Source organism: Carlito syrichta, unplaced genomic scaffold, assembly GCF_000164805.1.
Source record: "Carlito syrichta isolate Samal-C Ts95f unplaced genomic scaffold, Tarsius_syrichta-2.0.1 Scaffold288191, whole genome shotgun sequence".
Lineage (NCBI taxonomy): Eukaryota > Metazoa > Chordata > Mammalia > Primates > Tarsiidae > Carlito > Carlito syrichta.
This window is the reverse complement of record NW_007232287.1, coordinates 42,607-59,642: the sequence shown is the minus strand read 5'-3', so window position 1 is coordinate 59,642 and position 17,036 is coordinate 42,607. Positions and strand designations below refer to the sequence as shown.

At 37.9% G+C, this 17,036-nt stretch overlaps 1 protein-coding gene across 2 annotated transcripts in view; it reads left to right on the top strand.

Annotated features, from left to right (window-relative positions):
* Nucleotides 1-12,125, top strand: part of AEBP2 (AE binding protein 2) — an 81,064-nt gene extending 68,939 nt beyond the window's left edge. For both annotated transcript variants that reach the window (XM_021710154.1, XM_021710153.1), the window contains exons 6-9: nt 2,588-2,655; nt 5,648-5,761; nt 8,648-8,674; nt 9,225-12,125. In XM_021710154.1, coding sequence (XP_021565829.1) covers nt 2,588-2,655; nt 5,648-5,761; nt 8,648-8,674; nt 9,225-9,270 — 255 coding nt within the window. In that variant the 3' untranslated portion in view covers nt 9,271-12,125. The remainder of the gene's footprint in view (nt 1-2,587; nt 2,656-5,647; nt 5,762-8,647; nt 8,675-9,224) is intronic.
* The last annotated feature ends 4,911 nt before the right edge of the window (nt 12,126-17,036 follow it).

The window sequence follows — 17,036 nt, the reverse complement described above, 5'->3', positions numbered from 1 at the left end:
ACCTCATCTCTACAATAAATAAAAAATCAGCCAGGCGTGGTAGTGCATGCCTGTAATTCCAGCTACTTGGAAGGCTGAGGTGGAAGGATGACGGAGCCCAGCAGGTCGAGGCTGCGGTGGCCGGGAGCGGCCATTGCACTCCAGTCTGGGTGACAGAGTGAGACTCCAACTCAAAAAAAAAAAAAGAAATCAAAAGTAGAAAAAGTTGTACACCATTATCTCATTGCCAAACAAAACTGTTTTTTTTGTTTGTTGGATAGTATTGCACGTAAGTTTTTTTCTTTTACTTTTTTGAGATTTGATATACATAGAGTAGTACCTTTTTTTTTTTTTTCAGTTGAAATTTCACTCTGTTACCCAGGCTGGAGTGCGGTGGAACGCTCACGGCCACTGCAGCCTCAACCTGCTGGTCTCAGGCAATCCTTCCAAGTAACTGAAACCACAGGCAGGCAACCACCACACCCGGCTAATTTTTGATTTATTGTAGAGATGGGGTCTCACCCAGTAGCCCAGGCTGATCTTGAACCCCTGGGCTCTGGCAGTCCTCTCACCTTGGCCTCCCAAAGTGCTGGGATTATAGAGATGTGACCTCCCACCTTGCCCGGCCAAGTAGTACATTGTTTGGGTCAATTTTTTACTTATGTATGTACCCAATTCCATATAAAATTTTATTTTGATTTTGATAGTCATAATCATATTGTATAGCTTTGATATTGTGGCATTTTTGCTTGTTTTTAGTATTTGTACACCTAATTTTAAATAACTGTAATAGTTCATTGTAATCATTTGTTTGCATTCTCCATTGGAGATGTTTTGGATCAGTACTTGTGGTAGACATTGGCTTGGCAATATTCCACATTCTCTGAGGGAAGAGAGTCACATAAAACAGGGACAGTATAGTGTGATACATGCTAATGTAGAGGCACTGAGCACTTGGGGACACTTGCTAAAGACAGTTAATCCATCCATAGGTGTTGGAGCAGGGCAAGGCAAATGTGACAATACATGGGTTCTCAAGGATTTGTATAATTGTGTATGAGTATTTGCAGACACTGCACATTTCGAGTAAGGAAGTGATGAGGGAGCAATGTAAAAATTTGGCATAAATTTTATTTGACTTAACTGAAACCTATAGTTGCTTATGTTAATTGCCCAAGTTAAAGTGAGTAATAAAAAAATGATGCATTATGTACCCTAAACATTTTAGTTAAATATGTAAATGAATATTCAGTGATGCCTTTTATATAGGGCCAAAGTCATACTTTGGAATATAGATGAATTAATTGAGGCTTCCAGTTACATTTCTTGAATAAACCATATACTTGCAGTCTTTTACTGTAATTCTATAGCATATCTTTTGGCAGGGAGAGGGGGACTCACCTTTAGCAAGCCTTCCAAAGCTGTCAATTCAGTTTTCCTAGAAACAACTTTTTAGTTTTATTGGGGTAGGATTTGTGTTACTCAGTTTTTGTGTGGCCTGCACCTAGAGCAGTGTCTGATATATGGTAGCTGTTTTTTCTGTAAAACATTAATGTTGCTGGTGCACAGAAGACCTGGAAAGCTGGTTTTTCTGCTATGTTAAGGCCAGATGAGGCTGTCCTCACTACGAGGACATGAATAAACTGAGGCCAGAGAGGCCAGATCCTCAAGATTTTTGTGCACCCATACTGAGAGTGACTTTTTGTGAGTGCCCAGAGGAACCTTTGAAGATTGTGTTAGGGAAGTATGTGACTACTGAGTTTCTGCTTTGGTAAAAAGCTGTCTGGTTATTTAGTGGAGAATGACTTTGGGGACTTGGGGGAGGTCCAGAAGATTGGAGACCTGAACTTGGTTTATGGCAGCTTGGATGGAAATAACAACAGGTATTAAGGAGTATAATTCTTTTTTTTTTTTTTTGAGTTGGAGTCTCACTCTGTCACTCAGATGGGAGTGCAGTGGCCGCTCCCGGCCACTGCAACCTCGACCTGCTGGGCTCCGGCGATCTTTCCACCTCAGCCTTCCAAGTAGCTGGAGCTACAGGCGCGCGCTATCACGCCTGACTAATTTTTGATTTATTGTAGAGACGAGGCCTCGCCAAGTTGCCCAGGCGGGTCTCGAACCCGTGAGCTCAGACAATCCACTCACCTTGGCCTCCCAAAGTGCTGGGATTGCAGGCTGAGCCACTGAGCCCGGCCAAGGAGTATAATTCTTACTTCTTAGTGTTGGAATATTTGCTGCCCCTTTTCTGGGCCTGAAATGCTCAAAGGCGTTTACTGTAACACAAACGTCTTTATGCATAGAACTTTTCCTGATTTCAGATTTTAGGATAGATTTCCAAAAATTAATCAATTCATTTAATACTAAACTTTACCATAGGTTGTATGATACATAAGTTCATATGATAAGATTCCTGTGTCATGGAACTTTCATTCTTGTGGGAAAGACAGAGATTTGAGTGCTACAATACAGGGAAGAACAGGATATTTTGGTGATAGTATCTCTTCCAGGGAGGAACACTTAGTTTTTGGCTGAGGTAAAAGTGCTTTTTAACAATACATGAAAATGACATTTTATAAAATGTTTTTGTGATTTCTTTTCATTTTGTTAGGTAATAGCTAAGAGAAAAGAGGATTCTGGGAAGATAAAACTTTTACTTCATTGGATGCCTGAAGACATGTAAGTATTTGAAATAATACATCTACATGTAACTAATAGATTTATGTTCTTTCTTTCTTTCTTTCTTTTTTTTTGAGTTGGAGTCTTATTCCGTTGCCCAGGCTGGAGTGCAGTGGCATACACATTCACGGCCATCCCAGTGTTGACCTTCTGGACTCTGGCGATCCTTCCGCCTCAGCCTTCCAAGTAGCCGGAACTACAGGCACACACATTGTAGAAACGAGGTCTTGGCAAGTTGCCCGGGCTGGTCTCGAACCCACGGACTCAGGCAATCCACTCACCTCAGCCTCCCAAAGTGCTGGGATTATAGGCTAAGCCTCTGAGCCCGGCCTGTTCTATTTCTATTATAGTCTTATGCACAAAGTGTATTTAAGCTATTAAATTTAAATTAAAAAAATTAGAGCAATTAAGTTGTACAACATTTTGAGGTTGTCAGGATTAAAGAGATGGTCTGAAAGCTCTTTGAGTAACCAACTCAAGTTATAAGCTTCCAAACTTAAGCTTTTGTTTACTTTTGAGTCCGAGTCTCATTCTATCATCCGTACTGGAGTGTAGTGGTACTCTCATAGCTCACCGCAGCCTTGACATCCTGGCCTCCGGCAATCCTTCCACCCCAGCCTCCTGAGTAGCTGGAACTACAGGTGTATGTCACCATGACCAGCTAATTTTTGAATTTTGTGGGGATGAGGTCTTACTATGCCTTAAATTCCTGGGCTCAAATAGTTCACCTGCCTTGGCCTGCCAAAGTATTGGGATTACAGTTATGAGCCACCATGTCCAACCTGAATCATTTATTTTAAAAATTTGTAAATGTTTTCCAGCACACAATAAGTGATATTTTATTAAAAAAAAACAATTGACCAGTTTTCCAGAAGTGAGTACATTTTCTTTGAGTATTGGTATCCTTTTAGAGCACTTCTGACCTAGAAGTTCCTTAGTTCAGATATTTTATGTTTAATTTTCCTTTTATCTTTTTAATTAAAATTTTATTAGTTGGGTGTGTCTGTAGTTCCAGCTACTTGGAAGACTGAGGGAGAAAGATTGCCTGAGCCCAGCAGGTCAAGGCTGAAGTAACTGTGAGTGTGTCACTGCACTCCAGCCTGGTTGATGGAGTGAGACTCTAAAAATAAATAGGTAGGTAGGCAGATAAAACAAACAAACAGGAGGTAATGAGGGTGTATTATAGAAACTTTGGACAAAATTGATAAGCGTCAAGAATAGAATCAACTCAGGCTGGTCTTGGTGGCAGATGCTTGTAATCGCAACGCTTTTGGAGGCAGAGGTGGAAAGATTACTTGACCCAGAAATTGAGACCAGCCTGGGCAACAGAGTGAGACCTCATCTCTACAAAAAGAAAAAATTAAAAAACTAGCTAGACATGGTGGTGCATGCCTATAGTCCCAGCTACATGGGAAGGTGACTCAGGAGGCTCACGTGAGCCCAGGAGTTGGAGGCTGTGGTAAGCCGTGATCATACCACTTCACTCTAGCCTGCACGACACAGCAAGACCCTGACTCAAAAATTTTCTAAAAATTTAAAAAACTCTAATGAGGGGGGTCAATTGTGTATGCTTGCTTAAGAAATGTGGTTAATTTTTGTTCTTGTTATTAAAATTTTTTACATTATTGTTGTCCCAGTTCTGTTCTAAGGACTTCTTAGATATCCTATGGATATGTTAATGTGTTATGAATTAAATAGATTTGGGAATTTACAATGCACATTGGCGTGTTAAATCTGCCTAAGTGGTTCTGTTTGTTTTTTTTTTTTGAGTTGTCGTCTCACTCTGTTACCCAGGCTGGAGTGCAGTGGCATACTTACGGCCACCCCAGCAATGTCCCGCGGGGCTCCAGCAATCCTTTGGCCTCAGCCTTCCAAGTAGCCACGTCCCGCTAATTTTTTTTTATTTATTGTAGAGACGAGGTCTCACCAAGTTACCTGGGCTGGTCTCGAACCCATGGGCTCAGGCAATCCACTCACCTCAGCTTCCCAAAGTGCTGGGATTACAGGCTGAGCCACTGAGCCTGGCTTGGAGTTTAGTTTTAAGGAGTTGTTTTTACTTCTTTTTTTTTTGAGCTGGAGTCTCATTCTGTCGCCCAGTCTGGAGAGTAGTGGCATCTTCCCGGCCATTGCAGCCTTGACCTGCTGGGCTCAGGTGATCCTTCCGTCTCAACCTTCCAAGTTGCTGGAACTACAGGTGCATGCCACCATGCTCAGCTAATTTTTTGATTGTAGAGATGAGGTCTCACCATGTTGTCCAGGCTGGTCTCGAACCCATGGTCTCAGGCAATCCTCTTGCCTCAGCTTCCCAAAGTGCTGGGATCATAGGCTTGAGTCACCATGCCCAGTCATGGAGTTTTTTTTTTTTTTTGAGTTGGTGTCTCAGTCGCCCAGATTGGAGTGCAGTGGCCGCTCCCGGCCACCACAGCCTCGCCTTCTGGGCTCCGGCAATCCTTCCGTCTCAGCCTTCGGAGAAGCCAGAATTACAGGCATGCGCTACCACGCCCGGCTGATTTTTTTGATTTATTGTAGAGATGAGGTCTCGCTGCCCAGGCGGGTCTCGAACCCGCGGGCTCAGGCAATCCACTCACCTCAGCCTCCCAAAGGCGCGGGATTACAGGCTGAGCCACCGAGCCCGGCTGGTCATGGAGTTTTTACTTCCTAGTCTAGAGACTTGCTGTCAGATTTTCATCAAGTATGAATTTCACTCAGTGAATTAAAAGCCAGCTTGTGTGTTCTGATAAATTTGATAAGAGTTTGCTACCAAAACTTCTTAATTTATTTCTGAACTTGTGTTTAAATTTTAATGCTGCCATTTCTTATCTGGGACTCCATGATTCACTACTAAGGTTGATAGCTGAGCTTCCTTGGCTTCTGAGAAACTTGTTTAACTTAAGTGCCCAATTGGACTAGCAGAAAAGTCTGAGAAATGTGAAATCTTATGAAGGGTTAATGTAAAATTAACGTTTTATTGTTGACATTTTTAAATTCATAGTCTACCTGATGTGTGGGTGAACGAAAGTGAACGACATCAATTAAAAACTAAAGTAGTTCATTTATCAAAGCTACCCAAAGATACTGCCTTGCTCTTGGACCCAAACATATACAGGTAATTTAATTCTTGACTTTATGTTTTATTTTTTGAATTGTCATCTTGTCTCCTTAAATTTTGGATAATACAGAACTTATTTTTAAATGCTAAATTTCCATACCAAGCATATCTTACTTTTTGGCATTAATTTTATGTGGAAATCACATCACAAAGAGTTAAAAATTGTAGAATCCAGGAAGACAATATTTCCCTAAAGTTTATATGCCTGTTAAGTTCCAGATTTATTTTAAGTAGCTTAGGTTGTGGTATACATAATAGTTTAAAAGTAAGTGCCTTTCAAGAATGTAATTCTTTATAATATCAGACTTACTGAACCTGGGAATATATCTCATGAGTCCTAAAGACCATAACTTAAAAAAAGTTTTTAAAAATCTTCTACTTCCCTCAAACTTTTCAAAAGAGCACTTTAAATATTATTGTGTTTTTCAGAGGTAGCTTAGAGTGTTCACATTTCTAATAATTTTCCAATCTGACCTTTATTTTGTGTGCTGTGCTTATGAAGGTATGGGGGGAAGAAGAGACCAGCTTTTTATATGTGCTGAATCACTTTGCTAGATGCTTTACATATACTTCATCCTCACAGCAGCTCTTTGAAGTAGGTGTTACTATCTCTGTTTTACAGATTAGAAAACTAAGGCCAAAGGTTAAATAGTTTAATCCTCCCGCGGTTTCAGATGGTGTGTGCAATACACTGGTAGAACTCTGTACTGCCTCTATCTAAATGACACATACCAGGATGATTTTTAAAATGGTGAAAATGTTTAAAGCTAGCTTTTAAAAGCCATATTTAATTAAAGGACTATGTATGTTTTTAAGCAAAGTTTTAATTTGAGAGTATATATTTTCTATAGGGATAGGTTACACAGGAATAAGATGACATAATAATAATTGATAATCCCTAAATGTAAATTTTAGCTGTCATAAAGATAGCTAATTTTATAGTAATTAAACATTTTGAAGGTTCTGTTCATTCTGTGACTCAGCTTTTTGAAATGTTCTCTGTATAGCAAGCGTCCTATAATTTGAGAAGTTACTCAGAGAACGAAGTTCTTATGTAATGGGCTTTGTCATGGAAACAATGAGACTGAAGTTTTTCCTTTTCCAGAAAAAAATTTGGCATCCTTTGGTGAAGGTGCTACTCACAGTAAAACTTGTTTTTTGTAGGATGAGCTAGATTACCAAGAAGATTGAGAGAAAGCCACTAACAGAAATTTGGGAAATCATAAGTTATCGCTCTCTTTATAAAGAAAAATAATTGAATGTTCTTTATTTGCTAGTACCTAATTAGAGTTTATTTCTTTTTACTCTTCAGAGGGAGGTAGTTAACATCCTAAAAGAGTGATATTTTGGGAAAGCTGTATTACCTTTAGAACTAGTTGTAACACTAGTTGTAACATCTGCTTAGAGAGTTGATAAAGGGGTATGAATCTTAAATTAAGATTAATCTCCCTTCATCCTTCTTCTTTGTTTTAGTCTTAATTTTCCACCAAACTCGCTTGCTTTTTCTGCTTTTGTGCTGTGTAGGAAGCAATTTAGATATTTTAGTGAAAATTATCTTAAAAAAAATATTCAGGTTGAGCTCAGTGGCTCAAGCCTGTAATCCCAGCACTTTAGGAGGCCGAGGTGAGGGGATTGCCTGAGCTCAGGGGTTCGAGACCAGCCTAGGCAACTTGGTGAGACCTCGGCTCTACAATAAATAAAAAAATCAGCTGGGCGTGGTAGCGCGTGCCTATAGTTCCAGCTACTTGGTAGGCTGACATGGAAGGATCGCCTGAGTCCCACAGGTTGAGGCTGCAGTGGCCATGAGCAGCGTGTCACTGCACTCCAACCTGGGAGACAGAGTGAGACTACTACTCAAAAAAAAAAAAATCAAACTTAGAACTGATGCCTCAAAGTATATGGGAATAGTGTTGCATATTCTCAGTGTGTGATTCTGTTTCATTCTTGAGAAATGAGGACATTTTTAAGACATTAGGTGCTTCTGTGGATTTAATTTTCATTAATTATATTAAAAACCCTTACATTTTAATTTTGAAACAAAACTTTTGTGCTTCTGCTATCCTTGAAATTAAAATTAAGTCTACTGGAAAGTGTCATAGAGTCATAGAAGCCCCTCCATTGGCTCTGGTGCAGCATTTTTGCTTAATTTTTGGATTTTGATAGGGAAAACTTGTGAAATTAAGCAAAGGAGGAAAAACAGTTATTCTTGTTTTCAGGAGAAATAATTTCCTGCTTGAGCATGTGTCAGGATGAAAATATATTTGATTTCAAACTGAGACCAAAAGGAACATACAGTTGGCCTTCCATGCCTGTGGGTTCCACATTTATGGATTCAACCTACCATAGATTGAAAATATTACATTTTCAAGAATAAATAACTATAACAGTAAAAATACAAAGAAAACTGGCAAAGTATAGTGACTATTTACATAGCGTATACACTGTATTAGGTATAAGTAATCTATATATACTTAACAGTGTACAGGAGGATGTGGGTAGTTACATGCAAGTACTATACCATTTTATATAAGGGACTAGAGCATCCTCAGATTTTGGAACCTGCAGGGTTCCTGGACACCCCCAGCCTCCACCTATGGGTACCGAGGGATGACTATCTATATTTGGGATTTAAACACTAGTTTTAGAGTTTCAGTTGGTTGAAATGGATGTGTTCAACATACCATTCTTTCTTAGAAACCCATTAGTAGGCTGCATCAAAAAAATTATTAAACAGCTATATTATATATACATGTTTTGGAAATGTAATGATAATCTATGATCATCATATTGCCTGTATCTTATAAATATATTCAGTATCTTTAGAAATACTCAGTGTATTTGATTCATTTTAATAAAAGAAAATTCCTTTTTCTCTTTTTCTAGAACAATGCCGCAGAAGAGGTTGAAGAGGTAAAAAATAAATAAATACATAAAAAGCAAACAAGCGGGGACACCTGCAGTCTTAGTCACTGACAATGGGTTTAGGAAAAGTTGCACATTAGAGTCAACCCCTTTCCTTTTTTTTTTAAAATCCAGTATTTAGGATAATATTTATGCTTAGTGTAAACATTCTGTGAATGAAGTAGGCTCTTCTGTGGAATATATTAATATATTACTGTATATCCACATTTTCATGGAATGGTACTGTGGGAGACTGAGCAAACACTCTTCTGGCAACTTAGCGGAACAGCTTCTTAAAGGCTTTGCATGCTTGCTGCTTTAAGCTGCTTTTTTTTTCCTTCCCTTTAGTGATTACAGTAGTTTATATTTGGAAAGCAAAACAATTACAACATGTGCCCTTACAAATACCAAAAGCACTGTAAGGATATTTGTCTTGACAGTGTCTATTGATTTGAAGTCATATTAGGAAATATTTAGACAATGAAAATTATCAAGAGATAATTTACCTTTCAATTATGATAAATAGATGTGATTGGTTGCCATTTGTGTTCTTTTGCAGAACTCTGATAAGAAAAGTGTTCAATTTGTATTTAAGCAAACAGTGAACGACATTTTCAATCAACTAAAAATTCGTCTATCGAATTAGGGCTGAAAATTACTGTTAAAGAGTGTTGCAGTATGTCTGGTGGCTCCCTTTCAGGACTAGGGCTTTCTCATGGAGTACAGTATGTTAATATTTACCTATATAACTAATCTGTTAACGGTTTTTGAAAAACCTATCTTTCAAATTATTTGAATAGTCTTCATATTTTCATTTAACCTATAAGACTCCTAATTTTTTTTTTCTGAGGAAAGCATTTGATTTTTGAGTTTTTTTCTTAATGTAAGAAAAATTGTATTTTTTTTAAAAGTATCTTCAAACTGAATCCTTTATGCACCAAAGTTGGTTTTGAAAAGGAAAATAAAATCACTTTCTTGCTTGGTAAGCAGGAAGCCATATGGATTTTTTTTAACTTACAGAAATGGAAATATGTGTAACTTGTTAGTATTGTATCAAACAAATGTTGCATAGAGATAATAGAACATTGCTTGTAAATAATTCAGCAGATTTGTAATATATTTTTATATTTTGAAATGTACTGTAGATGGTTTTTCTAGAGGCATGAAAGTTAAATGTATATATTATGGTAGAAATAATATTGAAGGATATTGTAATTCACTAGTGCTGCCAGAGGAATTGTTAATAAAGCACCTTCTTTAACAATAAATGTCTTTTACAAACTTAAGGGACTATGTACTACTGTTAATATCTATACGAACAAAACACATTGAACATCCTTCCAGAAAGTCTTTGAGGGAGGACCTATACCCATAATAGAATTATGGCACTCATTTCTGACAGTGATTGTGAAATCAATTATTTCCTTACTGTTGGAAGGACATATTGTAAAGTATGTGGTTATATGCAGTCAAACTGCAGAAAATACTCCTGATTGAGGAGTTTTCACTTTACTACAGTGATATAAAAACCAGCAGTTTTTACACTAAATTTTTTAAAGAAAGAATAGACAAAAATATAGAATTAAGCCTTTGGTTCCAAAATGAGAAAGGTTCCATGATACATAAATCATTTCTCATTTGCTTTAAAAAAAATTTAAAAATAATAAAAATTATGGGAGGCTTTATTCATTAACAATGGGGTAAAGAGCTATATACGTGAAGTGAGTCTTATAAAATTAACTGAAGTGCAAATAAAAGCACTGCTACTATAAGACATTCTGGAATGGTTGTTTAATAAGGGTATTATCCATATGATCTGTAGCAAATGTGATTTTATTTTTAAAAAGAAAAACTGTTTTCTTACTATTTTTTTCTTTTGCTTAAGCACTTCATCAATTGCTTTTTTCTGTATCTACAAAGTAATCTGCAATCTTCTTTGTTCTTTTTAAAATTTAATTTGTTATAAAATTGCCAAATAGAAGTGTTTCAGACATATAGTTTGTACCTGTATTTTTATTTTATTGCCTCATGTTCTTGTAAGTCATTCTTAATTGACCAATGATTGTAGACCTTGCTTGAGTATTTTTTCTAATAAAACAAAGCAAATCACATTTAGCTTCAAATTGTAACAATTCAATTCAGTTTTGAAATGACACCTGAAAATATACATCTAATATTTTCTTTAGTAAATAAGTTACTTTGTTCATTGTGTAGACGTACTTAGGATGCCAAGCCAAATTTCATGATTCTTAATCTGAGTGCTCAATAACTCAATCATTTTGCTGCTTATCTGACTTTAGTTTGATATTGTTGATTAACACATCGAAAAGAATATGGAATACGTTGTTTTATTACTTGCATTTATACAGATATGCACACATTTGATTAAGATTGGGAAATAAGTATGGATATTTCATTTGTGATGTGCATTTATTAATGTATGCCCATCTATATTGTTCCTCCTACCCTCAAAAATGACATAATTATCATGACACCTGAAATGAATCAGTCTGTTATTCAGAATTTATGTATAGTTCAGCATCAAACTAACTACACAGTCCACAGACAGTACCCATTTTTATGTTGTCTGTGACTATTTTTTCCCTCTAGTGGCAGAGTTGGGTAGTAAGTCCTGAGAGCCTGCAAGCCCCCAAAGTATTTACTACAGGTTGGCCATCCCTAATCCGAAAATCTGAAATCTGAAGTGCTCCAAAGTTCAAAACGTTTTGAGCAGTGAGCACTGACCTGATGCCACAAGTGGAAAATTTCACGCTGACCTTGTGTGATTGGTTGCTGTTAAGATGAAGTCAAAACATTGTTTCACGCACAAAATTATTGAAAGCATTGGGTAACATTACTTTCAGGCTATGTGTATAAGGTGTATATGAAACATAAATGAATTTGTTTATAGACTGGGTCTCATTTCCAAGATTTCTTATTATTTATATGCAAATATTATAAAATATAAAAATTTGGAAACCCAAAACACTTCTAATCCCGGCCATTTCAGATAAGGGATACTCAGCCTGTATCTGGCCCTTGAAGAAAAAGTTTGCGGATCCTTTGTCTAGTTGCTAAAAGTTTTAGAAAAATAAACTTAGACCACACAACTTGCCTTTTAATGTGATGATGTTGATCTTGGTAATAAGTCAGTACATTAAATCTCAGTGAAAGCTGTTTAATATACTTTACGGTAAATATTACCATATTAGGTACCTGCAACAAACAGTGACTTAAAAACTTTTACATTGGATTTTTTAGTAGTTATTAATGGTCCATCATTTAACCATTTGTGTTTTTGTATTTTGTTTTACTAAATAAGATTAAATGAGATTTTGTAAATCAGATTATGTTTAAAACATAAGGCACATCTGTTTTATCTAAAAGAGTCTTAAGTGGAAAATACTGTAAAATTCAAAGTTGTTTATTTTTCTAATAAACTTACTTTTTCATATCTAAATTTCCCCTAAAGTGGACACGCATTACTTCTGAATTTCAGATGGAAAGAAAATTAAAAGGGACAATACTTATGTCTCAATGAATACTTTAAGATTTGTTTTACTCATTGAAAGTTTTGGTAATTATTTTAGTAAATCATTGGCTTTAAAGCTTTTTTTCCCTTTCACACATTAATAAAATGTTTTAAATATGCAAATATGTACAAAAGATAGAATTTGCCACAGCTGTATAAAGCATCTTCTATTGACTGCTCTTGACTTCTTAATTCATGGTTAACAAAAATGTTAGATTTTTAAATAAAATATATAAATGGGAAATATGATAGAAGTACTAACAATACTCAATGGAGAATTTCTCTTTAATCACAACTTAAAAGCTTTAATATCTCTGCGTATGTTCTCTAAAAGACAAACACATTCCTACTTTATGTAGTTTTTTTTTTTTTGAGTTGGAGTCTCTCTGTCGTCCAGGCTGGAGTGCAACGGCATGCTCATGGCCACCGCAGCCTCAAACTGCTGGGCTCAGGCAATCCTTCCACCTCAGCCTTCCAAGTAACTGGAACTACAGGCACGTGCTACTATGTCTGGCTAATTTTTTTTTTTTTTTATTGTAGAGATGAGGTCTCACCAAGTTGTCCACGCTGGTCTCAAACCCTGCGAGCTCAGGCAGTCTCTCACCTCAACCTCCCAAAGTGCTGGGATTATAGGCGTGAGCCACTGTGCCCAGCCTATATAAATTGTTAATGTGAAAACTGATGTCTATATCTATATAACAAGGCCTGAGGGGTGCAGACCTAAAGGAGATACTAATACGTAGTCTATTTTTTAAAAAGTTAAATCAGCTGGGTGTAGTAGTTTACCCCTGTAATCCCTGTACTTTGGGAGACAGAGGCAATAGGATTTGTAGCTGAGGGGTTTGAGAACAGTCTGGGCATCATGACAAGACCTCGCCTTTACAATAAAAAAAAATAGCCGGGTGTGGTGGTGGGTGCCTACTATCAGTAGTGGTGGTAATAGTAGTTCCAGCTACTTGGAAAGCTGAGGCAGAAGAAAGTGGAGGCTACAGTGGCCATGATTGTGCCATTGCACTCCAGCCTGGGTGACGGAGTGTGACCTCAACTCAAAAAAAAGAAAAAGTTATATGTCACTTGACTTTTTGAGAGAAGCAGTACGTTTGGGGAAAATAGAAAATATTTTTCTATTCTAAAAAATACAGAGAATATTTCATAAAAGGATAAGAATCTTCTTGGGAAATGTTCTGTGTACATAGTTTTCATTTTAAGATTCCTTAAGGAATCCTGTGACTGATTGGGGTAGCACATCTTGTAATTCTAACACTACAGCCTTAGTATACATTTGCTGGGAGTTTTTTTTGTTTGCTTGTTTTTTGGAAGGCCGGCGTACTTTTTTCATTTCTAATGGTTATGAGGCCCTGTAGCCTTAAAACGTAGTAATGAAATGTTGTATTTTTGTTTTTTATCTTTAAAGAAAGTTTCAGATGTTTACCTAGTGTGGTTCACTTCTTGAATCAAGCTTGTATGGTGTAACACATGGTTCTGTTAATCTGAAAATTAAAAAGGACTTGTAAGCGGGTTAGAGCAGGAATAAACCCAGATTTTTCTAGGTCATCATTCTTTCCACTGTACCCAGCTGCTCACAGTGTGAGATCATGAGTACTTTGTACTGCCACTGTAAGGTTGCATCTGGAATTTCTGCCACTGCCAGTCCCTAGTGTGATTATGCATGGCCTTCCAAGTAGCCGCAACTACATGCGTGCGCTACCACGCCGGCTCATTTTTTAAATTTATTGTAGGGATGAGGTCTCAACAAGTTGCCGGGCTGGTCTCGAACCCGTGGGTCCAGGAAGCCTCTCGCCTCGGCCTTCCAAATTGCTGGGATTACAGACTTGAGCCACCGCTTTTTTTCCAAAAAGCGTTTTTAGGGGAGGGTGTATAGCCAGGAAAGAGTGATAGATTGTGAAATCATGAGAGTTTATTCTTAAGAGCTAGACATAGTGCAGGTAGTTTAGTATGGACATAAATGTGCATTGCAGAAGAATGCATCATGAAGTTTCCAGATTATGTCCTCTTGAATTTCATAAATTAAAAAAGCCTAGTTGGCTATCTTTTTAATGCCCGCATAGTAAATGTGGTTAGTTGGAGTGCAGTGGCATGACTATGGCTCACTGCAGCCTCGACTTTCTGGCCTCAGAAAGTCCTTCTACCTCAGCCTCCTGATAGCTGGGACTACAGGCTTACACCACCACACTCTGCTAATTCAAACAAATTTTTTTTTTTTTAGAGATGAAGACTTGCTATGTTGCCCAGGCCGGTCTTGAACTCCTTAGTTCAAAGAAAGCCTCCTGTATCAACCTCCCAAAATGTTAGGATTACAGGCACAACTGAGCTGATTTATTTTTTAAATGTCATTTCAGAAGTCAAGAGTTTTCAAAATTTGACCTAGACATCAGTAGTATTTTTTAAATTACTTTTTATGTTATTAAATTATTTGGCAAAATTGAATAAACTAATAGTGCAGAAATAAGAATAAAAGTGAAAAATAGCAGTAAAAATTAGTATAGAAAATGGGATAAGAGTGAAAGTCAAATTGTGGTAATTGTATAATAAATAGGAATAAAAGTGAAATCATAGTTTCCTGGTCAGATTATTTTGTTGAATTCATCCCAAACTTTTTTTTTTTCTTGTGCTTATTCAGATTGCTACACAGTTACATGATTTGACCTTTTTTACTCAGGGTATTCTTTAGCTCTTTCTTAGTCTTTTTTTTTTTTTTTTTTTTTAAATAGCAAGGTGTCATACCTTGCCATAAAAGGTTATTTGTATTTGAAGTAAGTACTGGAGACACTAAAAACCATCTGAACTCTTCTGACTTTAGATTGCTGTGTGAGATTTGTTAGCTAAATAAAAAGACGTCTTGTTCTGGGGTGTGGTTGAGCAGCATTAAAGATACTATTTTTTTCTCTTTTTTTGAGTTGGGGTCTCACTCTGTTGCCCAGAATGGAGTGCAGTGGCCACTCCCGGCCACCGCAGCCTCGACCTGCTGGGCTCCGGCGATCCTTCCACCTCAGCCTTCCAAGTAGATGGAACTACAGGCGCGCGCTACCACGCCTGGCTAATTTTTGATTTATTGTAGAGATGAGGTTTTGCCAAGTTGCCCAGGCGGGTCTCAAACCCACGGGCTCAGGCAATCCACTCACCTCGACCTCCCAGGGTGTGGGATTGCAGGCTGAGCCACTGAGCCCGGCTTAAGGACACTATTTAAAGCTTTCTTTTTTAAAAAAAAATAAATGAATGAATTATTAACATGTTATGGCTCATTTCTATAATCCCAGCACCTTGGGAGGCCCAGGCAGGAGGATTGCTTGAGCCCAGGAGTTTGAGACCAGTCTTGCAACATAGCGAGACCCTGTACCTATCAAAAATTTTAAAAATTGGCCAGGCATGATGCATGCCTGTAGTCCCAGCTACTTAGGAGACTGAGGGCAGAAGTGTCGCCTGAGTCCAGGAGGTAGAGGCTACAGAGAGCCATGATTATGCCACTGCATTCCAACTTGGGTTACAGAGTGAGACTCTTCAAAAAAAAAAAAGACAAAAAAAAGTTTTTGTTTAATCAGTTATGTATACCAGTTTTTAAGGCGGAAGGATCGTGTGGCTTAGGATGAGTGTCTTTGTAGTTCCATATATGGGAGATGTTGGCACAAGTATCTCTAGGAAAGAAATTTGTTATTGTACTAACAATGTTGTTAAATGAACTTTTAAAAATAAAGATCATACTGATAGAAAGCAAAATCTGACCAGGAGCAGTGTCTCATACCTCTAATCCCAGCACTTTGGGAGGCTGAAATTGGAAGATAACTGAGGCTAGGGTTTCAAGACCATCCTGAGCAACATAGTGAGATCCAGTCTTTACAAAATATAAGATAATCTGGGGGTGTTGACACACTTGTAGTCCCAGCTACTCAAGAGACAGAGGTGGGAGGATCACTTGAGCTGAAGCCAGAAATTCAAGGTTAAGGTGAACTATGATCACCCCTTTTCACTTTAGCCTGGGTGACAGAGTAAGACCCTGTTTCTTTAAAAAAGTGCAAAATCTTAGAAGACTTCCCAAAAAGGGAACCTTCAAACTTTATCCAAATGGGATAAAGTGAAATATGCATAGAAAATGTACCCATTCTATTATCAAGCATCTGCAAAGTGCAAGCGTGCTGCTCTGGGTACTGTGGATTTGGCAGTGAGCAAAGCATTCTTGATCTCGTGGACTTGAGAACTGTGTACCCAGATGGGAGAAGATGGGCAATACGCAAAGGAGTAAAATGTGGAGAGGAGTAAATGCTGTGAAGGACAGTATGGAGGGGAGGGCAAGGGAGTGAACTTGTGATGGAACTGAAGTCTGTAGGTGGTAAGGCCTTGAGCAAAGCCCTGAAGGTGCTGGGCGAGATTTAATGGGGGTATTGGAGGAAAGAGTCCTCACCGAAACAGCCAGTATGCAGACCCTTGAAGTAAGAGCACGTGCTAAAATATGTATTAGGTTCTTATACTGTCCCAAGCATGATTCTGGGTGCTGGAGGTGCTGCGTTAAGCAAAAGGTTAAAAAGTAATCCCACATTTTTGGAGCTTAGCATTTTGTCATGCACGGTGTGTTGTAAGGCCGAGGTTGACATGAAAATACTTGATCTTTGGGGATGGAAAGCCATTGAAAGATTTTGAGCATAGAAAGGTTATGATATGAATTATGTTTTAAAAGGACCACTGAAGACTTAACTATGTAGGAGCAGAGGCAGAAGCAGGAACAGCAGTTAAAAGGCTATTAAAAAATAGCTTGAGCTGGGGCTCGGTGGCTCAGCCTGTAATCCCGCGCCTTTGGGAGGCTGAGGTGAGTGGATTGCCTGAGCC